At 34.0% G+C, this 27598-nt stretch overlaps 2 protein-coding genes across 11 annotated transcripts in view; one reads left to right on the top strand and one right to left on the bottom strand.

Annotated features, from left to right (window-relative positions):
• Positions 1–27598, top strand: part of LOC126769939 (disintegrin and metalloproteinase domain-containing protein 23) — a 533325-nt gene that overhangs the window by 42825 nt on the left and 462902 nt on the right. The window lies entirely within an intron of this gene.
• Positions 25265–26407, bottom strand: LOC126770057 (uncharacterized). The gene has a single exon (XM_050489202.1). It carries the CDS (start codon positions 26405–26407, stop codon positions 25520–25522), a length of 888 nt encoding a protein of 295 aa, XP_050345159.1. The 3' UTR covers positions 25265–25519.

Here is a 27598-nt window from a genome sequence, read left to right as displayed (position 1 = left end):
AACTTCACATGAAATTCGCTTTCCGCCTCGTTGCCTTTAAAAACTTCCTTACTTCGGAACTTTCGGAGCCCTCGACATTTGGTAGTCTCTAGAAGTACAACTTAAAGATTTCATGAGATTCATTTTATGAAGTTGTTGGCAACAAACTGGAAATGATGAGGACGTCAAATATGTCTTCGAAATATAACCGACATTTTACATCTTTGAGTATTCAAAAATAGACAAGTGTCTAACAACTTTTTTATACTCGTATTTTGGAAAGTATGTATGTATGGGCGATGGTCGTGCACGTGGTCAAAAGTGAGGGAACAGAGAGCTCAGTTGTAATTGCACACCCATTTATAATCTGTAATTTGTCATGGTCAACAGTGAGGACGAGATAATTGGTCAACTCTTTAATATATAAGGATGGTACAGTCTTTAAGCATGACATTCTTTCGTTACTTTTGCCATCCATGCTGCTAATATACTCTGTGCTAAATTTTTCTAACTAGAAATTTAAAAGGGTTGGATATATTTTCGACGGTAGGTTATTGGTTAGTAAGATCCGGACGGGCAATAGGCTTCTATTACTAATTAACTGCAACAGGAAATCATGAAACAAAGAGTTACGTTTAGGTAAAAGTTTCGATTGGGTTACACTGTAACAGAGTCATGTCTGAACATTAATTGTCTTTGCAAATAATTAATTTATTATGAAGAACCGAGATGATTCAGTAATACAACACGATTTTAACCGAAGATTGCAGGTTCAAATCCGAGTAAGCACCATTGAGTTACCATGTACTTAATTTGCATTTATATTTTATCTCGTGTTCGGCGAGGAAGGAAACTTTAGGAAACCCGTTTTTGTCAATTAAGATATTCAATACACAGGCAAATTACATATGTATGTAAAACAAAAGATTACAGAAACATTTTAGTATCTATTTTATAATACCGTTAGTAAATATCACTTTCTCTTTTAATAAGGTTATGTATAACACTTTCTGTGTTATAAAGGATATAATGAAATTCAATATATAATTTAATTCGTAAAACGTTCATGTCAAAAGTCACCATATCATCATGCGCAACGCAAAGTAAATAATAAATTAGATCAAGTCTACGTCTAGATTCTTGTAAAAGATATCCTAGATGAGTTAAAATGGCTTTTAATATTTCAATACACAAGCATTTTCGAGTATATATAAAGTTATATACATTATCTTTGTAAATATTTACTTCACTTGCCGATGAAGCTTTCCTTAATAATACATTAAAGTTTCTTTTAGAGATTGTATTAAGATTTTTCTAACATCTCTTAGGTTTTGAAATGTAAATTTTTGTATCAAAATTTATTATCACCAGCATGAAAACGACAAATATTTTTTGTTCGAAATTTTAAGTAAATATCAAATCTGAGTTATAAACTTTTTATTAGGTTTTTCTTTTTAATTAAAATAGGCAGGTAAATTAGCAAATAGGCAACTACCGTCTTAACCATCTTTTAACAAGCGGTGATGCCCAGTGGTGGGAGCGCGTGAATCTTAACCGATGATCGTGGGTTCAAGCCCTGACAAGTACCACTGAAATTTCATGTGCTTAATTTGTGATTATAATTCATCTCGTGCTTGACGGTGAAGGGAAAAATCGTGAGGAAAATTGCATTTTATTTCATTGAAATTCTGCCACACTCTGAAAAAAACAGTACATAGTAAATTTTATAAATATCAAATATTAACAAATCATAGTTTCCAATGATTAAAAGTTAAAATATTTTAAAATAATCATATTTGGTTTAAATATAGAGGACCATTTGGCTTACGTAGTTACGTAAAATATGAAATATTAATTAAAATACCTAAAAACTTTAATAATAGTCATTCGTAATTAATTAGTGGAATCGTGATATTTCCGAGTTGAATGCGACACCGAGTATGATACGGATTCCGTAATAAACAATACAATTTACATATGCGAGGCATATATGTTATAATAATGTGAACTGGGAACGTATTTACTAGAACGCGGATCGCTCAAACACTAAGTTCCACGTGCACTTGTGGTACCTCTGATATGTAGTTATGAATCAAAATTGATTTCTCGTAATTAATATTTCAAAAGCTGGTTTCATGTTTAAATTTAGCCTTTCATAAATTACTTGTAGTAGTTTTTAGTACAAGCTTGTATGGTTAGCTAGCAACCGCTCATCTCACTACTTGTGTTGCTGTTTTGTGTACATGTATCTTAGTTTCACTGCTTGATTATCACTTAATTCCTTCACCAGTAAATTCTGGTGCAAGGAGAGTACTCCTCGAGGCTTCCATCGTCAAAGTGTCACCACCCATGTTATTTAAGATGTTGTATCTTCGTTTAATAATGCCAGCTTACTCGTAATTCATTCATGATATGGCTCAGTGGTTGGAACAAGTGAATCTCTAAGATTGCGAGCTCGTACCTGTGTCTTATATGTTTTTTATTCATCTCGTGCTCATTGATGAAGGAAAATACGTGTCGGACGAAACGTAATATTGATGTATCGGATGAAAATCTGCCACATGTTTATATAAGTGGCTAAAGCTAATGAGGAAAAGAGGCCTTAGTCCAATAATGGGTCATTTATAGGCCGGTTTTTTTTTATTTACTCAGCATTCAAAAAATTGATGTATTCGAAGCATTAATTGAGGAGTGTCTTTCCCAAACAGATTGTAGCGACGCCGGTATTTTTATCATTATAAATTCTAACTTTTTAAAATATATATTTTCATGTTTTTAATTTTCAAAATTTGCAATTCTCATTAATTGTATAAAGGTCTTTGCGCTGTTCTGTCCAGTTTTATCTTAGTACTGCATGTCGGTAATCCACGCTATTGTCTTCGTCGCTGCGTTTATATTATCTAATGTACCAGGTTCGCAACTGTGAAATATATATCTTTGTACTCAACATAGGGGTGTGACAGGTATGGCTTACATTAATTTATACGAGTATAATTAAACGGAGCGCTCATATTTTATGGCCAAAATCATATCATATTACGAGTATGTTAGTAGAAGTTTTCGGAATTTGTTAAATTTTTGTTAAAGTTAAATTATGATATTGTTTTTTGTCTTTGTTTCTTTTTGGTGAATAAAGTTATTTAGTATTATTATTATTATTATTATTAAATATATTTAAAATTAATAGTTATAGTTTTAAAGAAAGTACACAATGGTTTTTTAACGAATGTTTAAAGTACTAGTAAGTGCTTATGTACGTACTATTCATGTACATTTAAAAGCATGTTAAGTGCAAATTCAATTAATTTTCGTATTTAAAAAAAAACAATACAGTATTACTTCTAATGATAATAAAATACAATTCCGTAACAGCCTGTGAATATCCCACTGCTGGACTAAAGATTTCCTCTCTCTTTTTGAGGAGAAGGTTTGGAGCTTATTCCACCGCGCTGCTCCAGTGCGGGTTGGTAGAATACACATGTGACAGAATTTCAGTAAATTAGACACATGCAGGTTTCCTCACGATGTTTTGCTTTACCGTAAAGCACGAGATGAATTATAATTACAAATTAAGCACTTCAAATTTCAGTGGTGCTTGCCCGGGCTTGAACCCACGATCATTGGTTAAGATTCACGCGTCCTTACCACAGGGCGATCTCGGTTTTTTTCTTTTAAATACAATTAATAACACGTTATTATATACTTGAGTTTGTTCTTTACATCTTTTCGTCTATATACATTTTTTTTTTGTATTTGTTAACGAGTCACGGTTGGGAAAAAAGTTATTTATTAGCGAGTTAACACATATACGTAATCCAGATTTTATGCCTCTTCTTGCTAGGAAGTAATAACGTAATAGAGTTCCACTGTACGAAAAAGTCTCCTCTCCTCTTTAAAAGAAGGTTTACAGCACATTCCAGCATGCATGCTGTTCTAATGATCAGCAATGGCGGGATACACATATGGCAAAATGTTATCCGACATATGCTGGTTTTCTCGTGATGTTTTCTGTGACTGCCGCATGTGAGATGAATTATAAAAATAAAAAGCATCTTCCATTAAGATTCACGAACTCAACTACTCGCTTCTTACGTATTAATAGTTTCATTTGTTGATTACCTTTGGAAATGCACACGTTTCCTTGCTCATAATATGTTAAAAAAAAAGTAATTTGTCAGATGATAAGTTAAGATTGGCGCGTTTATTGTTTTTTTTTGTCTATAAGTTTTAAAATATGCTCTGTATTTACACCGATATCTGCAGCGTCCATTAAAAGTTGTCCTTTATTCTCGCAGAGGTAAAATGGAGATGAGCCACAAGTTTAAGCCGGCTATGAAAACTTGCCGGCTTTTTTGTATGACTTAAGACTCCTGTCCACTAAATCGTAAAGCGTTTTGTCTGTTACGATAGCGATGAGGTGGGTTCTTGCAAATTAATTTATATTTATAAAATATAATTTTTTTAAGAATGTTTATAATTTATGTAAATTCATGTATTTTAAATATTTTATTTATTACGGGACACGGGACTTTCGTCATGAGAGAGAGCGTCATGACTTTTGCCGTTACGGCATACGAGTTGGTCTTACCGCCGAGGAATATAATTTTCAAAAATGTTCTTAAAGTTATTTAAAGAAGAAGAAGAATGAAATCGTTATTGCACAGAAAAAAAAACATTATATTACGTTACGTTACTAAAAAAGTCATTATCTAAAAATAAAAATAAAAACATATGAAACTACTATAAAACTTGTAAAAGATAATTGTTAAAACTATGGCCAAATAGTTATAATGGAGCACCAACCTAAATGACTATCATGCTTCTGGAAACTATATCCACAATTATCCGAAGCCAAATAGGTTTTTAGGATGTTTTTGAATTACGAGCCTTAATTTTTAATCTACTCAAATTAAAATTTATGATCTAATTTACGAAGTCTTGCCTCGAACAGGTTTATTTAATTTTTAATAGCTGGTTACTTTGAAATTAAAATATACTTCGGTTCTAAAATGTTTTCTTTGCATAAATATTTTGCATAATCTTATTATGACGCAGATTTTGTAAATATTTTGTTGCATAATTAAGAATCTAAAACATACTTATATTTTATCCTTAGTAAATTATTTTGTTTTGACATTAAAATTATTACTTAACAGACGTAATTTATGCATAAGATTTTCTCAGACCGAAGGCCAAGTCGTTATTAGTTCACTCCCAAGCCTCTGAAAGCACTTAATGGCGATGGTTCTACGATGATCTCTCTCTGGTCGTGTCGGATTGCTGTTCCATCTGATTATAAGAAATAGAGATTAGAGAGTGCTTTGTGTTTGCATAGAAACTGCATTATATCTTATGTTTAGTTAAATAGAGCAGTTGACGTGCGTAAAATCAGTAAGGACAGTTATATATGTAAACGATAAAATATATTTGTATTATATCTGAAATGCTTTAATAGAGACCCAATTAGTAACCAAAAAATAATATAAAAACATGCCTGGTATTAGTACCATGATGTTATTATAATTCAAATTTATTGCCTATTAAATTAAGCAGTTCGTTATCGCCGGTAATTATACAGTAATTTTCGGACCATTTCTTTTAGTCGCTTTATATATGTGTTTTTTTTTTTTTTTTTATAGTAAAGGAAGGCGGACGAGCATATGGGCCACCTGATGGTAAGTGGTCACCAACGCTCTTAGACATTGGCATTGTAAGAAATGTCAACCATCGCTTACATATCCAATGCGCCACCAACCTTGGGAACTAAGATTTTATGTCCCTTGTGCCTGTAATTACACTGGCTCACTCACCCTTCAAACCGGAACACAACAATATCAAGTATTGCTGTTTTGCGGTAGAATATCTGATGAGTGGGTGGTACCTACCCAGACGAGCTTGCACAAAGCCCTACCACCAGTTTGTGTTATTTATGTGTAAGTTTTAATTGTACATATATTAATTGCACATGTATATCTGATACAAGCTATCTGATAAACCGCGATGAAATATAAGGTCTGGTTGCGGTTACAACTGGAATATTGATATATGTTCTGTGTGACACAAATAATTTCATGGCAGATTAGACGCTAACGTTTTACGTCGTGAGTTCGTTTATTTTATTATAAGACACTCGTTATAGCTTGCAGCTTCGCCCGCGTTGTAGGAGGGGTGGAGAGGCAGTGTTAGGCAAAAAAAAGTCTGTGTCCTTTCTAGGGATTCAAGTTCACTTCAAGTTAAGTTCATACCAAATTTCATCAAAATCGGTTCAGTGGTTTAGCCGTGAAAGCTTAACAGACAGAGTTACTTTGGCATTTATAATGTTAGTGTATATATAAATTACACCACGTCTCATTGTCATAAATGCGAAATAACTGTAAAATAAACTGTTCAGTTCAAACATACTATAAGGATGTGATCGTGAAATTTCAGATAGATATATGCGTCATTATCACGACTATAAAAATTATATAATATATATGTATATATCCTGGGAAGATTGACTAATGGAAGGTTGATAGAATTATTCATTAATTGGTTAGATTCAAGTGCCAAAAGAGCTAAGATAAGGACAAACTACAAACGGTTAGAGGCAGCCTATATTTGCTAGAGGCCTCAAATTAACTGAATAATTATAAATAAATATTATGTATGATAAGAAATAAAAATAATTTGTTATTTAAATTATAATGATATACAAAGCGAGTTCTAGCAGTTCCGGGGATAGTACTACTCCTCCTCCTTATAAATTATTACTATCGTAAGTAAATATACATTTATTTGACATACACCTGTGACTTGTATACAATTTAGCGAAAATATCGTCACCAAACGCATCAAATAGTCACGTACAACCCACGTGCTTCTGTAAATAAACATTTCAATGTTGCAGTCTTAAATTTTTGAGTACCAGGATACCAGAAAGTTAAAGGCGGTAGACGACTACATATCGTAGCACCACATCCCATTGAACGTTGTGCCGTTGGACTAGAGACTATTTTGTAATAACATATTATGAAATGAGAATTGCGCGATATATCGAGAATTTTATTTCTTTACAGCACTACGGGGGCTACTTGTATTTTATATAAAGTACGAGTAAAGTTTTAAAAGTACAGTGCACATGAGTATTAGCGAATATTTTTATTTTTTTTTTCGCAAGGATTTAACTTATACAGCCGGCCTTTTATATTTTATATTAATTGAAAATGAGTTATTACTTTTTGCCATTTGGACAACGAACATTACAACTAAGTCTTGCTCTAATGGTGGCAGATTTGATCTCCACGAGTGTTAAATATTTGTTTAGGCCGTAAATGTATTTGTCTTTGTCTGGACATTTATATTTTTATTGATATCGCTTAATATATAAAGTAATATCATATAAAAAATTATGTATGTGTAAGTATAAATATGTAATCAATACAAAATGTGACCCGAACCAAAAAGTAATGATAATTTTCTTTTTCTTTTAATTAATTGTAAATTTACTTAAAGTACAAAAGGGCAATCGCCTCCTCAAAGAGGTTTGGTGATGCCGCTACAGTGCGGATTGGTGGGTGGAGTTATAAATGCAAATTAAGCACATGGAAACTAAATGCCCATATAAAGTAGAGATCGAGAGGCAACCGAAGCGCTTTTTTGACGCAAACGGGTGGGGCGATGACATCGCGAAACCCAATTTCATTAGAAAACTATAAGGTATGTAGCTTCAGTATAATTGTAGTACTAAGTATTTTATTAGATAAATCGCCGATATACTTGAGTTACATTATATTGTGCCATATATATGTTAAAGAATAAATAATTAAATATAGTCTTAGTTTTGACTCGTGTACGACTAATAGCAACGCTGACAATGACAAAAGACGCTTTGACATTTACATGATTTATCGTGAGTCAGTAGAGCGGGGTTCGAAATCATTGTATTGAGAACACTCGACCGTGCCGCACGTGCACACTGACCTGTCGGACGAACAAATTATGTAAAGTACTTCAGCTTCTGTAACATATATATTAATTCGGAGCAAATATTTAAAACTAAGAAAAAAAGTGACCCAAGGCACGACGTATATCTGTGGAGAAAGATATAATAATTATATGTGCTTTTGGCTCAGGCACGTGGATAGTTATGTAAACATTCTTACTTGGAAAAAGAGAATGAGAAATATGTTGGCCCAGATTTAAGCTTACACCTTTATGGTTATGTTCCACGAGTTGCATCTACTGGACTATCGTGGCTCAATTCACTTTCGTCATATCGTAAAAAAAAATACAAAAATCAAAAAACTAAGAATGGTGTTATTACATAATATTTTTTCTATTTATTAAAACTAACAAGCAATAAATTATCAATAGAAAGCCTTGCAACGCAATGAATTCTTGTATTTTTATCCATTTTTTCCCACACGGAACGTGTCGATAAAACGATGATGATGAAAAGGAGGACCTCAATAAATTTTCCCGACGAAAGTAGATATAATATTGACCCTTATTTCTCAAAGAATAACGTACATAACCCAATAAATTTACGAGTTATACCATATATAAAGGTCGACATTTACGTGGTCACGCTAACGACGTAAGTTTTTCTATTTCAAACTTGTCCCAGATAATGGAAGTAAGTCCTATTTTATATTGTAATGTCCATTGGTCCCCATGGAAGTTAGACAACCTATGAACTTTAGTTTCCCGTTTGTGATCACGACCGAAAAATTGACATATTACTGTTATTTTAATTTTTATTTTATACAGATAGGCACATGCGTCACCTGGTAAGTGGACCTCACCGCCCACTGACACATTGTCAATGCACCACCAACCTTGGGATTTAAGATGTTATGATCCTTGTAATTAAAGCGGTAGAATATTTGATGAATGGGTGGTAGGTACCCACTCAATCGGGTTTGCGCAAAACCGTACCACCAAGTATATATTTTGAGTGCTTTTTGTTTTTATGTCTTTACGTTGAACAAAAGCTAGTTACAAAGTAGACATAATATACAGTTTTTGTTAGTTAAGATAAAAAAGACATTACAATAAAATATCTCGTTTTGAAAGGAAGCGAGCGCGTTTCATTTGTCAAATGCGCTGGCTGCACCGTGATGTTCAAAGGGACCAGGGAGTATTGGGGCGTTTAATGAATTCTATATGACGGAAAGCGTCTGTGGTACTTTCCGCCTCTGTTCTGACGGTTAGGGGTTGGTTTGAAACGCGGTATACCTGATCACATCGGATAAAGTATATCGTAGTACGAAAGCTGTGATGAATTGCTTTTGTGGGTAAGCCTTTGTTTCTAAACGATGAACGAATGAGATTGACATATATGTATTATTTAAAGTAAGAATGGATGAGTGTTACAAAGAGTAGCTTATGAATATTGAATGCGGCGAAACCGTATTTATATTATCCGCATTATAAAAAGATAAAATTCCTTTCATCACCTTTAATTACGTATGCAATTAAAGGTAAAATGGGTTCCAACACTTTTATTTATTTCAAAAAGAAAAGTTGTTTCTTCTGTTCGATTTTATTAATGTTAATCTTCGAAGTTATGTTTAATATTCCAATTTTCTTTCTTTTGTTGTTTAGTTTGTTTTTTAAATTAATTTTAGGTAATATTATAAGTATCAGCACTATTGGTGTGTTCTCCTGTAATTGGAGATTAGGAACTGCAGTAATACTATTTTTTAAATTATTTATTTACTTCTGCTTGTAAATAAATAATTTATTTATAGTAAGTGTCCGATTCATGCCATTTACTTTCGGTAGCGTCGAATCCGAACCAGTGGTAATTTTAAAGTAAAATAAATAATCTTGTAAAATGACGAAGTGTGCTGGTGAGAGATATTGCTAATTTAGTGTATTTTGGTTCTTTGATATTTTACTGGTGTTAACGATCGATTGATCAATTGCTTTATAGAAATCTTCAATCGTCATATTTAAAGTCTACTGTGGTTTGATAAGTATCTGTGCGGGTCATATGTCTATGCATGTGTTTGTTATTCATATTCACAAAATGCCCCCGTGACCAGATACTTGATAGAAACGTAAATGCTAAGCATGATATTGAAATATATTCTAAACATTAATTATTTTAATTTTTAGTAACAGTATTTTTAGTAAACTCAGACAAAAATATAATTTTTTTTATATTAGAATTACCAAGCATCTAAACAGTTTTCGAAATTAAATTACACATAACAATGTGAACAACACTTCTTCTAGAAATTAGTCATTCAATAAGTCCTTTTTAGTCACAAATCTTCTTCTAGAAATTAGTCATTCAATAAGTCCTTTTCAGAAAATATGTTCCATTGGTATGACCACAGCCTCCATCAATTGTAAGTTTTAATCTTAAATCACACATGTCCTGTTAAAGAAAAACAAGCTTTACTGAAATAATATTTCGATTCAAATTTGCATTGTTAGAACGGAAATTAAAAACTGCGAAATACTAAGTAAAATTGATCCCAAAAACGAATAATTGAAATTGGTATTGTTTCATATTAGATTCAGCAAGTTATATTATTCTACAAAGCACCGCAAATTAAATCACACTGAAACTGCAGCAGTTGTACATTTTTAACTCAATAACGAAAGTTGTATTGACACAATACCGAGCCGGCTGGTTAACTTGTTGCTCTCGTACTGATTATTATCTTGGCAAACTTAAAATACTGTTTAATAGCTTCATATCATCTTTGTTTGGGTTTAATTTCATTTTTCTTAACTATTTATTTTTATCTGTGGAAATACAGATGAGAATTTAATTCTTTGTAAAAGTAAAAAATGCCGAGATGGCGCAGTGGTTAGAACGCCTGAATCTTAACCGATGATCGTGGGTTCAAACCTGGGCAAGCACCACTGAATATTCATGTGGTTAATTTGTGTTTACGATTCATGTTGTGATTGACTGTGAAGGGTAACATCGCGAGGAAACCTGCTGTTGGTATTCCACCAACCCGCATTGGAGCAGCGTGGTGGAATAAGCTTAACCTTAACCAAACCGTCTCCTCAAAAAAAGGAAAGGAGGCCTTAGTCCAGCAGTGAGACATTCACAGGCCGTTGCTACTACTTACTTAAAAGTAAAAAGCAACTAAGTTTGTGTTTCACTACTGCGTTTCACTTTTCCTGTTTTTGAGATGGTTTGGAGTTTACACCACGCTGCTTCATGTGGGTTGATGGATAATCATGTGGTAAATATTCATGCGACACATGCAGGTTTTCTCATGGCGCTTTACTAAGTCGTCGAGCACGAGATGAGTTACAAACACATTTTTTTTTAAATTTAATTGGAGGCAAATTACACACGATCTACCTGATGCTAAGTGGTCACCGTCGCCTAATGCGTTGTCGGCGTTGAAGGACTAAGACCTCTGTATTCGATATTTAAAACCTCCCATTTTATAGCATACCGAAAATGATATGTAGCCACATACTTTATATTTTTTCTTTTTATATTATAGTAATATATGACGTCTTAAATATAAACTTAACTATGTTAAAACACTTATATATATTATTCGTTGTTCAAAACATTACTAAACGTTTAAAATATTCCTATAAGACGACCGCGTTTTACACACACACACACACACACACACACACATATATATATATATATATATATATATATTGATGAATTTGTCAGTTTGGTCAGACTACATTCTATTTAGATAAAAGGCAATGACTAAGTTACTAACATCAACACAGCTTACATTGTAAAAAGAAATAGAAGACAAGTTACAATTTAAAAAAGAAACACATTTCTAATTACATATATTTAATTAAATATTTCATCACAATTTACAAAAATATTGAATAGTAATTTAATGTAACTATTAATTTAATTATTAATCGAAATAATTAAACTAATTTGATTAGCTATATATATATAACATAATGAGTATATCGCACTCCTTTGTTATCGCGAACTGCAAGTTCGTTGTTATATAATAGGTAGTTGCACATTCATCGGACTTTGTTAACAAACTCCGAGTCACTACGAAACATACAAGGAAAACAAATATTACCCTCAGTCTTTGTAAAATACATAAGTCTATATAAATTATATAAAAGAGTATACTCTTTTTTATAGAAACTTGTCTAGATCATCCTTAATGTTTATAAATTTATATCTCGTGTTAAAAATGTATTCATAAATAAGAAATATTATACTTTACATAATAGTAATGAAAAAATAATAATAAAAGTACTTGGAGTTAGTACTAGTGGATTTACTTGCACGGTACATAAATTTGGTTTTATATGATAAATACTTGAATGCGATTGATGAAAACGAATATCTACTGAGTTTCTTGCCGGTTGTGGTTTTAGATAGAATATGCATTCCGTACTAGAAATGACGATGACGTGCTTATAAGTCCCTTTTGTATAAAGTGTTTTGATTTTAATAGCAAGACCTAATTAAATAAGAGATTAGGGTCGTAAATTAAAAAATAGCGTAAAAGCATAATCAGTACACATAAAAAAACTCTTAGTAAAGCGTATGGACAGATGGGATGGAATGAATATATATATAAGGAGAAGAATTGTCAATAAACTTAGTAGTTAAATTTTTTCATCAATAAATAGTATACATGAATATCCGAACTACATGCAATATATTCTTATTTTTTAAAACATTGTATTTGTACCGCTTTAACTCTAATTGTATTATGAGAGTTCACTTATTTTTTAATAATAAAAATCTATTGTTATTATTTTAATCTGACTATTTTAAAACGACGGTATATTTCTCGCTGCAGAGGAAACATCGACATTTGTAAAGCTAATTAGGGGTCCGCAGTTCAATCCAGGGTTTTCCTTTTGCCCTGATTAATGGCTGATTCGCTCAGGATCGGAAATTCGTTTTCTTACAATGCGTGGTTATTTTTTTTTAAATTCACTTAAGTCGGTTATTTATTGAGATTTATTTAGACATGTTGAAAGGCTGTGTGGTTTATTTTTACTTAATTAAAAAAAGAGAAGTTTTTAAATAAAACTATTTATATGTAATTATTGAAATTTGAATAATATAATATATAAGCTAGAAAAATCTGTTGTTCGGTAAAATTCTATATATTATATTAATTCAAAGTCAAAGTAAAAAAAAAATCTTTATTAAATATAGAAGCGTTTCAGTTTCTTATTGATTGTCATAAACCTACCACCGGATCGGAAATAAACACCTCAGACCTGAGAAGAACCAGCGAAAGAAAGTCAGCGGGATTTTTTTTATATCTCATCCTTTAAATACTACCTTTAATCATTAAAGACTTATAAAGTGGTCTATTTTCAAAAAGGTAGCAATAAAAAATGGTATTATTTTTAAAATACAAATCTGCGTCTTAAGGTCAGTGTCAAAGATGGACGATGTATTTTTGCTCACCTCAATAGTGAAAACGAGAATGCGTTTTACACACGCCTTCAGGCTTAAAATTAAATCAGGCTTAAAAAATATATATATAACATTTTAAGGTATTAATTATCCCATTTATAGTTGGGGCCAAAAATGTTGTTTTCTGTATCGATAATATAAAAAGTGTTAGTGTGTGTATGTATGTATGTATGTATGTATGTTTATATCTCAACACCAATAAATTAAGACATAGAATCCAAAAAAAATAAATAAACTAAACATTGTAATAAACAAAGTATTAAATATGTCAATTGTAAGTTTATAAAAGTACATATCGATTTTGAAATCGAATAACAATATAGTTCCGTGGTTACTCGTCCAGTTCATGAATACATCGTTAAACTTTTAACGAACCACTTTGATCGGCGGTTGTTTGTAACTGGCTTTTATAAGAAACTGTACTCGAACTGAAATATCTACGTATATATATAGGCATTGTTCGTAGTATGTTCGCATAATTTTATTATGAATTATTTTTCCGTTATATATTTCCGTGTTCGTATAGTAAATTTGTACTCAAATCAATTTATAGTTTATTCAAGTCGGCGCTAACAAGCACTTTTGAGTTATCTTTATCAATAACTTTATCAGTAAAGTTAAGTGATCTTTATCTTTATATGGACATTTTTAACACTAGTTTTAGCTATGACCATAGGATTTTTCGAGAATAATGTCTACCAAAAATGACATAGATATGTCTGTTACGGATAAGCCCAAAATCACTTTTGCAATTACGCTTTTATCAACCTCAGATCAATTGACATTACGTTTTTGTTACAATTTATATTGTTTATTTACTATTGATTTGGTCAAAGTCGAATTCACCTCATAACGTACCTACGTCATTACACGTATTTACGACTTACCGAGGAGAGCAGGACAACCTTGAGCCGAGATGGCCTAGTGGTTATAACGCGTGAATCTTAACCGATGAACGTGGTTTCCAACCCGGGCAAGCACCACTGATTTTTCATGTGCTTAATTTGTATTTATAATTCATCTCGTGCTTGACGGTGAAGGAAAACATCGTGAGGAAACCTCCATGTGTCTAATTTCATTGAAATTCTGCCACATGTGTATTCTACCAACCCGCATTGGAGCAGCGTGGTGGAATAAGCTCCAAACCTTCTCCTCAAAAAAGGGAGAGGTGGCCTTAGCCCAGCAGTGGGACATTGACAGGCTGTTACGGTTAGTGTTACTATTTACTATTAAGCAAATTGATATTATACCGTAAAAAGACTACTTAAATAAAGTATATCTCTTTGCCATTTCTGCGTTATTACCTATTCAATGGTTTGCTAAAATTTTAACGCTCTCTCCTTATTTTACTCTCAAGTTAAGAAGTTAATTAATAGATATTTAAAAGTTTTATAGACTACCTTTCAGCTATTCGACTTAAAACTGTACCAATTTATTAAGTTAAGGCTTTTAGAAACCACTTAGAAATATCAAAACATATATCTAAATGTTTGGATGTTGGGTGGTAACATTTCTTCTTCATTACCCTTATATAACTGTTTTCAGCTGGAGGGGGGCGCTAATAGCTCGTTCGTTATCGTTAATTTGATTTAAATATATCTATCGTAAAATGAAAGTGAAAGATCCTTTGGTTTTTAAATATTCATAAAAACATGCCTGAAATATCATTGATACCAAAGTGAGCGGGTATTAGACGGTCAAGTTTCAGTGAAAGAATTATAATGAAATGTCTGTTACGTCACTTTGTGTTTGTTATTTTCGAGCTAATAGAAATATTGTTTGTTCTTGCAAAATTGTCGGTCTGGGTGCCGACACGTAATTATGTCTCCTTTGTGTCGCAGCATATTGTACGCTGACTCAATATTGTGTGGCTGAAACAAATTAATTTAATTTTAGTAATTTATTGACACTTCAGTTTTATAAGGGATCGGTAATGTTGTGACTACCTCAGTATAGTACTTGTACCTACCTAGCTTATAGAGCAGATCACGAGTCGGCAAGTAGTAAGTTTTTCTATTTTTCTATTTAGTAATTCTTGGTAGCAATTCGCGCCTTGGAAATGTTACATTTGTGATTCAGCAAGCACGTAAACCAGTTGGCAGGACCAGTCTGTTCTCTGTTGGGTTGTATCGCAGTACCATTGGATTATGAGTATATAGATTGCACCTATGTGCACACACACACTTATGCACTATATTTTATCTACTAAGCATTTATTTAGTTATGAGGTTGGTTGCTGACATAAGACATCGTATTGTGTTTACGAATCTAGTACTTTCTTGGTGTTAAATAAATGAATGGTTTCAATTCAGTTATGTACCAACTTGTATGACGTAAGCATTATGATTACATTAAAATGCGCCTGCATCCTGGCATCACTTATACTAATAGCTTTATTGACAAATTGACGTAACCGTGGTCTTAGGATTGCCATAAATAAATTATTTTGGAATGATTGACAGCGAAAAAAATAAAAATAAACGAAGTTTTTACTCCGGCTCCGACAAATACAATTTTATTTGACTTTTAACAATGCAATACTTTTTCTAGCCCTATTAACTGAGTACGCAATAAGGATTAAGTAAATTTGTCGTGGCGTAAGTCTCCCCTAGATCGCTCTGTATCCTCTCCTGTGCTTTCGACATTAATTCTGGCTCACATAGTTACATAAAAATGTTGTAAATTTTCTTTATTTTTGCTTTGTTAGTGTTTTTTTTTTATCCTAAGGACTTAGAAGGTGTTAGTCTAGTCATCTACGACATGTCTCTTCATACCTTTTCGATAATATGAGCACCGAATAAATCACGTTTTGCAAATTTTTTTTCCTTATTTTGATATTAAATTCATTATATATACTTATAAAATCGTTAATCCGTAACACACCTCTGGGGTGAAGCTATCGACAAGCATGGAGAATCGTTGGCTGTCAGCCTCGATATCTCCAAGGCTTTCGACAGGGTCTGGCACAGAAGTCTTCTCTCCAAGCTACCGGCATATGGTCTGCCTGCTCAGCTATGCACCTGGATTGCCAGCTTCCTACACAAGCGTAGCCTTCGTGTTTTAGTAGATGGTTGCGCTTCACAATTCTATGTAGTGAATGCTGGGGTTCCCCAGGGATCTGTGCTATCTCCCACACTCTTTCTTTTGCATATCAATGATATGCTCTCCCTTGGGAACATACATTGCTATGCAGATGATAGTACAGTGCATGGTGGATACCACGGACGCGCAGTGGCTGGGCGGGCGGAAACTGAGGAGAGGCGGGAGAATCTTGTCATTGAACTCGATAGGACGTTAGAGCTCATCGCCAAATGGGGCTCTGATAATCTTGTTGAGTTTAATGCCAAGAAAACACAGGTATGCGCTCTCACGGCGAAAAAGTCAACATTTTCCCCTCTTCCCTCCCTCTGTGGTACTCCGCTGGTGATGCAAAGCAAAATCGCCATGCTGGGGATTGACGTTCGCTGCGACCTTAGTCCAAGGGATTACATCGAGGCTGTTATAAAAACAGCTTCACGGAAACTCGGAGTTCTGAACAAGGTACGGCGCTTTTTCACGCCACAACAACTGTGCCTGCTGTATAAAACACAGGTACGGTCTTGCGTGGAATATTGCTCGCACCTTTGGGATGGCTCCACTAAGTACCTACTTGAGGCCTTGGACCGGTTGCAGCGACGTGCCGTACGCATTATTGGCGACGTAAAGGTCACAAACACCCTTGAACCTTTACAATTGCGTCGTGAGATAGCAGCACTGAGCGCTTTCTATCGACTGTATCACGGCGAGTGCTCTGAGGAATTATTCTCTCTAATTCCTGCTTCCCCCTTCCTTCTTAAGTCCACGCGAGCTGGTTCTCGATGTCTCCGCCTAACTGTGACATCAATTCCATCGCGAACAAAAAAATTTGGCAACTCCTTTCTTTGTCGCACTTCCAAAAAATGGAATTCCTTACCAGCTCACGTGTTCCCCTCCTCTTACAACCCGGGTTCCTTCAAACGAGGCGTGAAGAGGCATCTTGCGGGCCGGCAAGGCGAAGGCGGCTAGTGCAGAACGTTTTTCCCGTCTGTACTGGCCGTCGTCGCGTTTGGACTCTACTACCACTTACCATCAGGTGGAGTAGAGTCATTTGCCCTCCCGGTGAATATAAAAAAAAAAAAAAATCCTAACTGAAAATTAACGAAAGCCAAAACTACAAAGTCTAGAAAGGTGAAATTTGCAATATTATGAGTAGTGTAAGAAGAGGAAGATTTATAAGTTTTTACTTGTTGTTGTTAATTTCACTGTCTGCTTTTAGTTTTAATATTATATGTAGCTACAAGAAAAATGACAGAAGGTTATATGAACTAACTAAATCTAATCACAATTACTCATAAACATTATTATTGCAAAAGGAATCGGCCACACACAGCCTGTACATTACTAATGTATGGAAATCCGTCGGATAAACATGGTAATCCCCTCATTCTTGTAATTACACTTGCTCACTATTTATACCGTATCGCTGTTATACAAAGCGTCATTGTTTACGTTAATAATAGTTTAAACTTATAAAAGCAAAATTGGCCTAGGCGGTAATTCTCTACGGCGACTAGCCAATCGTGCGGAAGATATAATAGTGCACAAGTGTATCCGCAAACAGAGAGTGCAACTGTATTAAAGGAAAAGGGAATAAAGATCTCTACACTCTTTCTAATCCGATCGACAGCATGCTGACGAGGGCACGGAACACACACCCAACATATGGCAGAGAAACCTTTTATTGACATGTTATGGAATTTTTAGCCCGAGATCTTGAGATTTGTAGCTATTTGTATTATATTATTGCCATTAACTTAATTTTAGTATTAATTTTATAATTATGAACTGTAATTTTCAACTTGTTTATTGTGACCAACGTGTTCACAGAACTAAAAAAAACATTAATATTTCATTAATTTGAATTGATCTTAATTAATTTCTTAACATGAATAGCGGCAAAGTGTTACGTCTTAAGATTATATGAAATCATTTAACAGAATGTTGCAAAGCTGACGGTGATGTTGGCGTGTAATTATGTTTTTGTACTATTTCGCATTGCACTCGGGATTTAGTTTGCAAGGCTAAAATATTAGAGGACTCGGTTTTAGTTGCTACAAATTTTTATTCCGTCAGTGTTGATTTTTTTTATACTATTTGTAATGTTGTACGAAACACTTTTTTTTATTCCAAGTATGAAATATGATAGCACTTACTTAATCTGAAGTTTTGTTCATAATGAGAGAGTTTTAAGTTGTAGTATTCATTACTCTTGCAGACATTTTTACATTGGTCATATAAAACATTTTTATATTATAAAAAAATATATCACAACGTATGGGATAAAGGGATTAACAAAAATACAAATTAAATAATGACTCTTGCTTCTCAATGTATAATGTTATATATAATTCATAAGTAACAACATAAAAAAAATTATGAATAAGCATAATCTTGTACATTCTATTAATCAATTACATAGAAATCTGTGAATTTTTTTGAACAATGTTTATGTTTTCATATACGGACTCCGAAAACGTATATATATATATATATATATATATATATTTTTTTTTAATCTCATTTAAAGAGCCGAGTCACTTGGGTGAATATGTTGCTCTGGTAGGTTACACAACTATTCTTAACTATACATTAATTATAATATATTGTCTAGTTTCGCTTATTTATAATATGCTTACCTATCTTATACAAATTTTGGCTAGTTCTGAAGTAGGATTTGCAAGATAGATATTACATAGTCCCATTGATCTATCTTTTTTTTATTTTTGTTATATATGCGCCGGGATGGCAAATGGCAAATGAGTCCAAACGCGACGACGACCAGTACAGTCGGGAAGAGTGTTCTGTACTAGCCATCCCCGCCTTGCCGGCCCGCAAGATGCCTCTTTACGCCTCGTTTGAAGGAACCCGGGTTGTAAGAGGAGGGCAACACGTGAGCTGGTAAGGAATTCCATTTTTTGTAGTGCGACAAAGAAAGGAGTTGCCAAATTTCTTTGTGCGCGATGGAATTGATGTCACAGTTAGGCGGTGACATCGAGAACCAGCTTGCGTGGACTTAAGAAGGAAGGGGGAAGCAGGAATTAGAGAGAATAATTCCTCAGAGCACTCGCCGTGATACAGTCGATAGAAAGCGCTCAGTGCTGCTATCTCGCGACGCAATTGTAAAGGTTCAAGGGTGTTTGTGACCTTTACGTCGCCAATAATGCGTACTGCACGTCGCTGCAACCGGTCCAAGGCCTCCAATAGGTACTTAGCGGAGCCATCCCAAAGGTGCGAGCAATATTCAACGCAAGACCATACCTGTGTTTTGTATAACAGGCACAGTTGTTGTGGCGTGAAAAAACGCCGCACCTTGTTCAGAACTCCGAGTTTCCGTGAAGCTGTTTTTATAATAGCCTCGATGTAATCCCTTGGACTAAGGTTGCAGCGAAAGTTTATCCCCAGCAATCCAGGTGCATAGCTGAGCAGGCAGACCATATGCCGGTAACTTGGAGAGAAGACTTCTGTGCCAGATCCTGTCGAAAGCCTTGGAGATATCGAGGCTGACAGCCAACGATTCTCCATGCTTGTCGATAGCTTCACCCCAGAGGTGTTTTACGTACGCTAAAAGATCACCTGTAGACCATTTTGATCTATCTATTAATTGTGATAGGAGGGGTTCGCTACGAACACATTCCATTAAAATGTGATATACATCCTCTATAGCCCTGCAATTGGGGCAATTGGGAGAAGGAACTTTCTTCATTAAATAAGGAAAACTCGAAAACGTTTAAAAATATTAAATTGTAAAATTTAAAAGAATCATTCAGGAACGTTTTTTTGCTAAAGAATATTACAAAACCGATGACTTTTAGATGATTGTACATCATGAGAATGCAACGATGTAACCTGTAAAATTACTAAATTTGATTAAAAAAAAATGCTGAATTTCTTTCGTCGATTCTTCTAAGGTCTAAAACTATACTGTTTAATTCAAGACTAAATATCAACATATAATATATGATACGAATAAAACCTTACCTAGTTACTAGTAAGGCTCTTCTGACGTACTAATTAGAAACAAACATGTTACACATTACTCTCATTACACAAAATGCACCCTTAAATCTTTAGCCCAAGGTTGAAACCTTTTAAAAATTGTAACATTATAATAGCTTATACTAAATTGTTTCTCCTTTATCACAAATGCTTAAGGTCGAAATTTCTTTGAACAGCTACATACGATCTTCGTTGGGTAGTGAGCGAGTGACGTTTAAGGTGGTAAAAAATTTACAACGTATTACAGTTAAGGAGGGATTTTATTAATGTGGCTTTTCAAAAATATATGATTTCTACATGTTATTTGACTTCGTAAATAGATAGTAATAGACTTATAGATTACTAGTTATGGAAACAATTAACACTTTGTTCATTTGAATTCTTCTCTTTATTATGAACAAAGGTCACTAATTTGCAGCCAAGGGATGTTTTTGAACACTTACTTACGTCTTATGCCATAAGTTTAAATATTTCGTCGCATGTTATATTTGTAATTAAATGATATTTATGTCCGGCATTGAGTAGCAGGATTAAGCTCTAAAACCTCCTCAAGAGGATCTCGTGACCTTTGCCCAGCTCTGGGTCATTTACAGCTTATTATTTTTGACTTATGAACATTTTATAAAAATAATTGTAATGTAGAAATTTTATATAACCGTTAACTATAGTTTTAAATACGTCATGTCGTGTCGTGGCTTACAAACATGCGTACATAAATTTATATTTTTGCGATTTTATATAATAACACTTTTTAATAATTTGTTTAAATTTTACATAAGGATTCTATATCCACTTTCTAAAGTTTCATTATATAAGTTGACGTGACGTAGTTAATGTTTATGTATCAACAATTTGTTTTACGTCACGAGACGCCAGCAGCACACAGCTGTAAATGGTTATTAAAGGAATTTATAATTTAAAAAAATAAAAGAAATAAATGTTGAGTAAAATAAAAAAAACAACAATTTCGTTAATAAATTAATTATTATAATAATATATAGCAACGAAGTATATACGCGCCACGCACACACAACGACGTAGAAAGCGGCGGTGGAGAGGGGGTATGACGGCGTAAGACAGCGTCATGCCGTTTGGCGTCACGACATACGTCCCTCTTACTCCCAAGGCGCACCAATAGATGTTTCACAGTCAAAACATTTGCAAACTTGTATTATCTTATCGTCTCTTATTAACTTTTATTAAACCGTTCTAAATGTAGCCGTCTTTATTAACATATGATGCATGTTGATAAAATATCTAGATTTTATGTGTTATCATTCCGAAGATTCGATGATACCAAGTATGTCCTTATTGTTGTTGTCGAAATTTTCATCGCTGGAACTTTGAATATTGAGATAACTTTTTACTATCCAGTAGGAACCCTCGCAAGTTTCCGAGATAATATTTATCGATTGTCAATTCTTTTTATGTTTTTTGAATATCATAGTTACACGTCACTGACCCAAGGTAATCCAGTGGTTGGAGCACGTGAATCTTTTGCTAAGTATCTTTATTTCCAGGTTTCTTTTTTATAATATAGGTAGTCGGTGGGATGAATGGGACTGCTGGTATGTGGTCACCATTGCAAATAGACATTGGCGCTGAAGACATATTAACATCTTTCTTGAACAATTGATCTAAGTTCGAGAAAGGATTATTTAACTTGCTTGTGTTCATTGTTTTTGGAATATATCTTGTTCATATAGTTTCTTATATAAACGTAATATTTAATTAAAATATAAAATAACCGTAACCGTAACAGCCTGTGAATGTCCCACTGCTGGGCTAAAGGCCTCCTCTCCTCTTTTTGAGGAGAAGGTTTGGAGCTTATTCCACCACGCTGCTCCAATGCGGGTTGGTAGAATTCACATGTGACAGAATTTCAGTGAAATTAGACACATGCAGGTTTCCTCACGATGTTTTCCTTCACCGTAAAGCACGAGATGAATTACAATCACAAATTAAGCACATGAAAATTCAGTGGTGCTTGCCCGGGCTTGAACCCACGATCATCGGTTAAGATTCACGCGTTCTTACCACAGGGCCATCTCGGCTAAATAGTAATAATTTAATTAGATATTGTTTGAATAGTATATACTGCGAGCCGGGTCGGCCGGGCGTCGATTTTACGTCGGACGTTTGCTTTAAAAATACCCTTTGCTTTGATAATAATTCCACATGTAAATTTAACGTTAAATAATGAAGTTTTTGTTATAGTCCAGTTTTATGACGTCATTACTATTCAATTCTTACTAGTATTATAAATGCGAAAATAATTTTGTTTGTTTGTTACGCTTCATTATTACTCACCCAGTTATCATGAAATTTTGTGTACACGTCCGAACCTCTACTTCAAATACGGGTGAAGCCGCGAGCGGGGGCTAGTATGTTATAACCTCAGTATATGAAGTCAATAATTTAGTATAACATAATGAAATTGTCTTGAGTTTATTACCACACCATGTATATATATCCAATCAGCCGAAAGACGTCCACTGCTGGACAAAGGTCTCCCTCAAGGATTTCCACGTTGGCCGGTCTTGCGCTGCCCGCATCTAACGGCTCAACTGCCGGGGACTAGGGGCCGTGGTTTAGCTGCGCGAATCATTGAGGGTATATGCCATAATCGCCACGCTTGGCAGACGCTTGGCGATCGCAGTAAGTTAGTCATAGTACTCAGAGAGACGGTGCCGCCCGTTCTCTGGTGTATATTCCCTCGGGTCGACTTCTACGCCCCCCACGGGATGAGATGGGGTGGTGATATTCGTCGCCGTCACCACACGGCCGATATATATATACATGCAGATTTCATCCGATACATGCAGGCTTTCTGACCTTTTCCTACATCGTTTAGCAGGAGATCTATTATAGACACAAATTAAATATATGATAATTTAATTATGTCCAAGTTTGTACCCGCAATCTTCAATTAAAATCGATGTATTGTAACCATTGAACTATATCGGCTCTCGGCTATTTGCGATTCGATAAATCAAATCGTAATAAACTTAAGCCAAGTATGAAGTTTTTAGTACTTATCAATCGTCTTTTTATAGCATTAATTAAAATTGGAAGCTACGATGGGCTAGGAAAATAGCTTTTATTTTGAATGTCTGGAATTCTTATCAACTAATATAAATAGTGACGTTCTTTATATTTAATCTTATTAAATAATTTTATTGTACAAATGTAAATATTCATATGTAAATAAATATGTGAATATGTATTTTTAAATAAGTAGGTGGACGGGTAATTGTGCCTCTTGATGGTATATTGTATAGCGTCTAAAGATATTGGTGCTGTAAGAAATATTAACCATTCTCAACATCATCAATGCGCCAACCTTGGAAACTAAGATGCTATGTCGTGCCTATAATTACACTATCCGTTGAAACGAAACATAATAATATATAAATGTATATATATGTATATGTAATTTTATTTTATAAGTTTTTGATAATATTTTAATTGACATCATAACATTAAATACGCACGGCGCCTAAAATATATCTTTGATAAGATATAATTTTATCCATACGAGAAATTCCTTTATATTTTTACAGTACAAATTAAAATCACATTCATTATAATAATAATCCTCTCGATAACTGTGAGTTTTATTATGATAACCCAGTAAAAATTAATATGTGATTCTTTCTAACAATATTCGTAATAATGGTACACATGTGTTATTGTAGGTAGCCAGGTGAATGTACATGATAAAGTTTAATGTATAAAAATAATGTACTCCGGTCCGATTTCGGCCACGGCGGCCAATCTTAAGAGAGATTAGCCAAAAAAAAGCAAAAAAAGCGGCCTTATATCTAGCTACTAGACCAACGAGGCAGTCGGTCAGTTAATATATAATCGTTTTGATAATTTATTATCACCTTAACGTGATAATTTACGATAGTATATAGAAGCCTAGTGGCTAGAATACGTCAACCTTAATCAAAGATTGCGTGGACAACCCTGGCAAGCAACACGATTTTTCCATGTGCTCATTTCGTGGATTAATGAACTCTAAGATCATCTCGTGCTCGACGCTGAACCTTCATGAGAAAACTTGTGTCGGATAAAAATCATTCACATGTGTACCGATCAGTCCTCATGCTGCCTCTTAAGAGAAGAGGCCCTTGAACAGCAGTAGCACATTTACATGCAATTATTTTACTTTTAAAATATTAAAGAAAAAAATTCTTAGACTTAAAAAACAAGATTAAAAGACTACGTAATACGTAGATCTTAACAAAAGGTCGTGTATTTAATAGAATATTTGTACTCTTAACAACAATGATTCATTATATGTAAAGATAAGAGAAACTATGACGATATAACCCATATTATTAAACTTTGTACAAATAATAGTTGAAAAATAGAATATAATTATAAATAAAATACCTAATTATACATAACTCGTATTAAGTGTCACCATTTTGATATGATTACGATTTTGCCCAAAATCCTCGGCCGTGTTAACTTTTCGAATTGTGACAAATATATTCATAATATTTTTTACGCAACGAAATATAATAGTTGCGTTTCGAAGTGTTTATAAATATTTTGTCGAAAACGTGAAATGTGATGCTGCAAATTTTACTAATTTACGAGTGCTAACACAGTTTACGCTGTTATCACACGATATGAAACTACAAATGATAATGATCGATAGTATGACCAATGCGACCTAATTGCGAAATTATGGAATTTCGCAAAAAACATATTCTGATGACCATTTGTTTTCGCAATAGTTTACAGTTTTTAAGAAGATAACTTTAAAGACAGAACTCAGAAAGAATAAAACGCAAGGAGTAACATAATATTCACATAAATGTATTACTAAAACGACTTCACAAAATAAATAGAGTAGTTATTTAAATACGAAACCTAACACATCAGTGCGATAAAGCAGAAGCGACCAATAACCACAAAGACTGCACGGCTACAGTGAATATACTTTAAAGTAGTCAAGAGCGAAAAGAAATGTGACCGTAGCGCGCACGTGAAACCCAAACGCGGTCGTTCTTTTTTGTGTTCTTTTCTTAATCGCACTGGTGTAACGATTGTCTATACGGTTGTCACCTCGACGTACGGATCACTGTTCCACTCAATCACACTGTAATTACTCCACACAAAGTTTCCTTTTAAAGTCAGAGGTGCTTCCAATGCGAGATACAGGATCGCCTTGGCACCTTCCTCGTATACTTTTGTTGATTTTCTATCTTCACGACTAGTGATATTTCCTGGATTCACACAGTTTATGACCACTCCTTTACTTGACCACTCCCGGTGCTGAAGGAATGTGACAGCGCTCAACGCGACTTTGCTAATAGCGTGGGAATTTAATCCCCAACCTTCAGTTTTCTCCACGCCTCTTCGGACTGCCTCTTCGTATTCCTGCATGACAGCAACTAATTCATCCTCAGTGAGCTTAGGATCACTTACTTTTTTTCTGATCGCTTCATTTTCGATGGTGGCTAAAAGTCCAGCCGGTCCAGAAACATTGACGACTCTCGCATTTTCTGTTAAAAGGGGATAAACGAGTTTTCCAAAATTTATATAACCATAGAAATTGACGCTCATCGTTCTTCTAACTTTTTCCGCGTGCGATAAATTCTTCTCTGTCGGTACATAATCAGTGTTATTTATCAACAGATCGATTCTCTCGTCGGAGTCTTGTATGTGATGTCGAAAATTTATAATACTCTTCGTATATGTCACGTCCATTCGGAAATATTCAATGTTCGCGCCGGTCTTTTTTAAGTTTTCGTAAATATGGTAGCCGGCTGATTCATCTTCGGTTGTGAAATATATTTTTCCCTTGTAAACCTTGGTCAGTTTTTTTAATACATGATAGCCTAGGTTGCTGGCCGCTCCCACGACAACAGATACGTTATTCATAGCGGCTAAAATAATACTAGCGACAAATACGTCCTTATCGTTATCGGAGGCCATCGCATCCCGCGTGTCCTTATCAGCTAAATGTCAAGCGACTGTGTTGTTCGAGATAAGTTCTCGTTTATGATATCGTGGAAATTCCTTTGAATTTTTCATTTGGGATTAGATGAGGCGTATGGAGTACAACAAATAAATACTCGTCGGTGATTTTTTTTATATTAGATTTATCGGTGTGTAATTGTTTTTGTCATATTTATTTTTTGTCCGTGATGTATTAAAATGTATTTGCAAAAATAATATAATATTACGCGTTTAAAATAATAAATACAAAACATTTTAATATGATTATAAAATATGTAATTGGATATAGATAAGTTTCAAACCGTAGTAGTCACTTTAATCGGCAGTCGTCATTAGCGTTATCTAGATATATTGTTGTATAATAATTATTATCGAATTTGATAACTGTATTGCGCAAATTCCTAAACGGTCAAATGTTTGATTTTATATCATATTGTTTTAAATAAGTGCTCTAGATATTACATCATAAACATTCGTTCGTTCATTACGCTAAGTTATGAAAGAAAGATTTTGAATCGTGACGCGATCTGAATGGATGGTCCATTCAGATTTTGCTGAGAAGAATCGGTAAAAAAATTAGATGTTTCTTTTTTTATTTATATATTTTTTTATTTCTATACATAAATCATTGAATTCGCGCGTTTTTTCATTTAAACATACATATATTCTAATTGAGAGGAGGCATTAGTGATGAGATTATTTTAACGACAAATTGAAGCTTGCTTAGCGATAGCTCAAGCATAGCTATTTGTAAATAATAGGCTTATTTTCAAAATTATTTTAAATAGAAAATTATTGTGCGTAAACTGGTCTAAACTTGCATGCTGTAACTACCTTTTTTTTTTTTTTTTATAGAATAGGAAGGCGGACGAGCATATGGGCCACCTGATGGTAAGTGGTCACCAAACGCCCTCAGACATTAGCATTGTAAAAAATGTTAACCATTGCTTACATCACCAATGCGCCACCAACCTTGGGAACTAAGATTTGATGTCCCTTGTGCCTGTAATTACACTGGCTCACTCACCCTTCAAACCGGAACACAACAATATTAAGTATTGCTGTTTTGCGGTAGAATATCTGATGAGTGGGTGGTACCTACCCAGACGAGCTTGCACAAAGCCCTACCACCAGTAAAAAAAACTACGTGTCACCTAGTAACCTAAG

This window comes from Nymphalis io, chromosome 8, assembly GCF_905147045.1.
Source record: "Nymphalis io chromosome 8, ilAglIoxx1.1, whole genome shotgun sequence".
NCBI lineage: Eukaryota > Metazoa > Arthropoda > Insecta > Lepidoptera > Nymphalidae > Nymphalis > Nymphalis io.
This window is presented reverse-complemented; position numbering and strand designations above follow the sequence as displayed.

Bases quoted from the DNA above. Each gene is read 5' to 3' on its own strand.
- LOC126770057 (XM_050489202.1), bottom strand. From the start codon at position 26,407: ATGGCCTCCGATAACGATAAGGACGTATTTGTCGCTAGTATTATTTTA.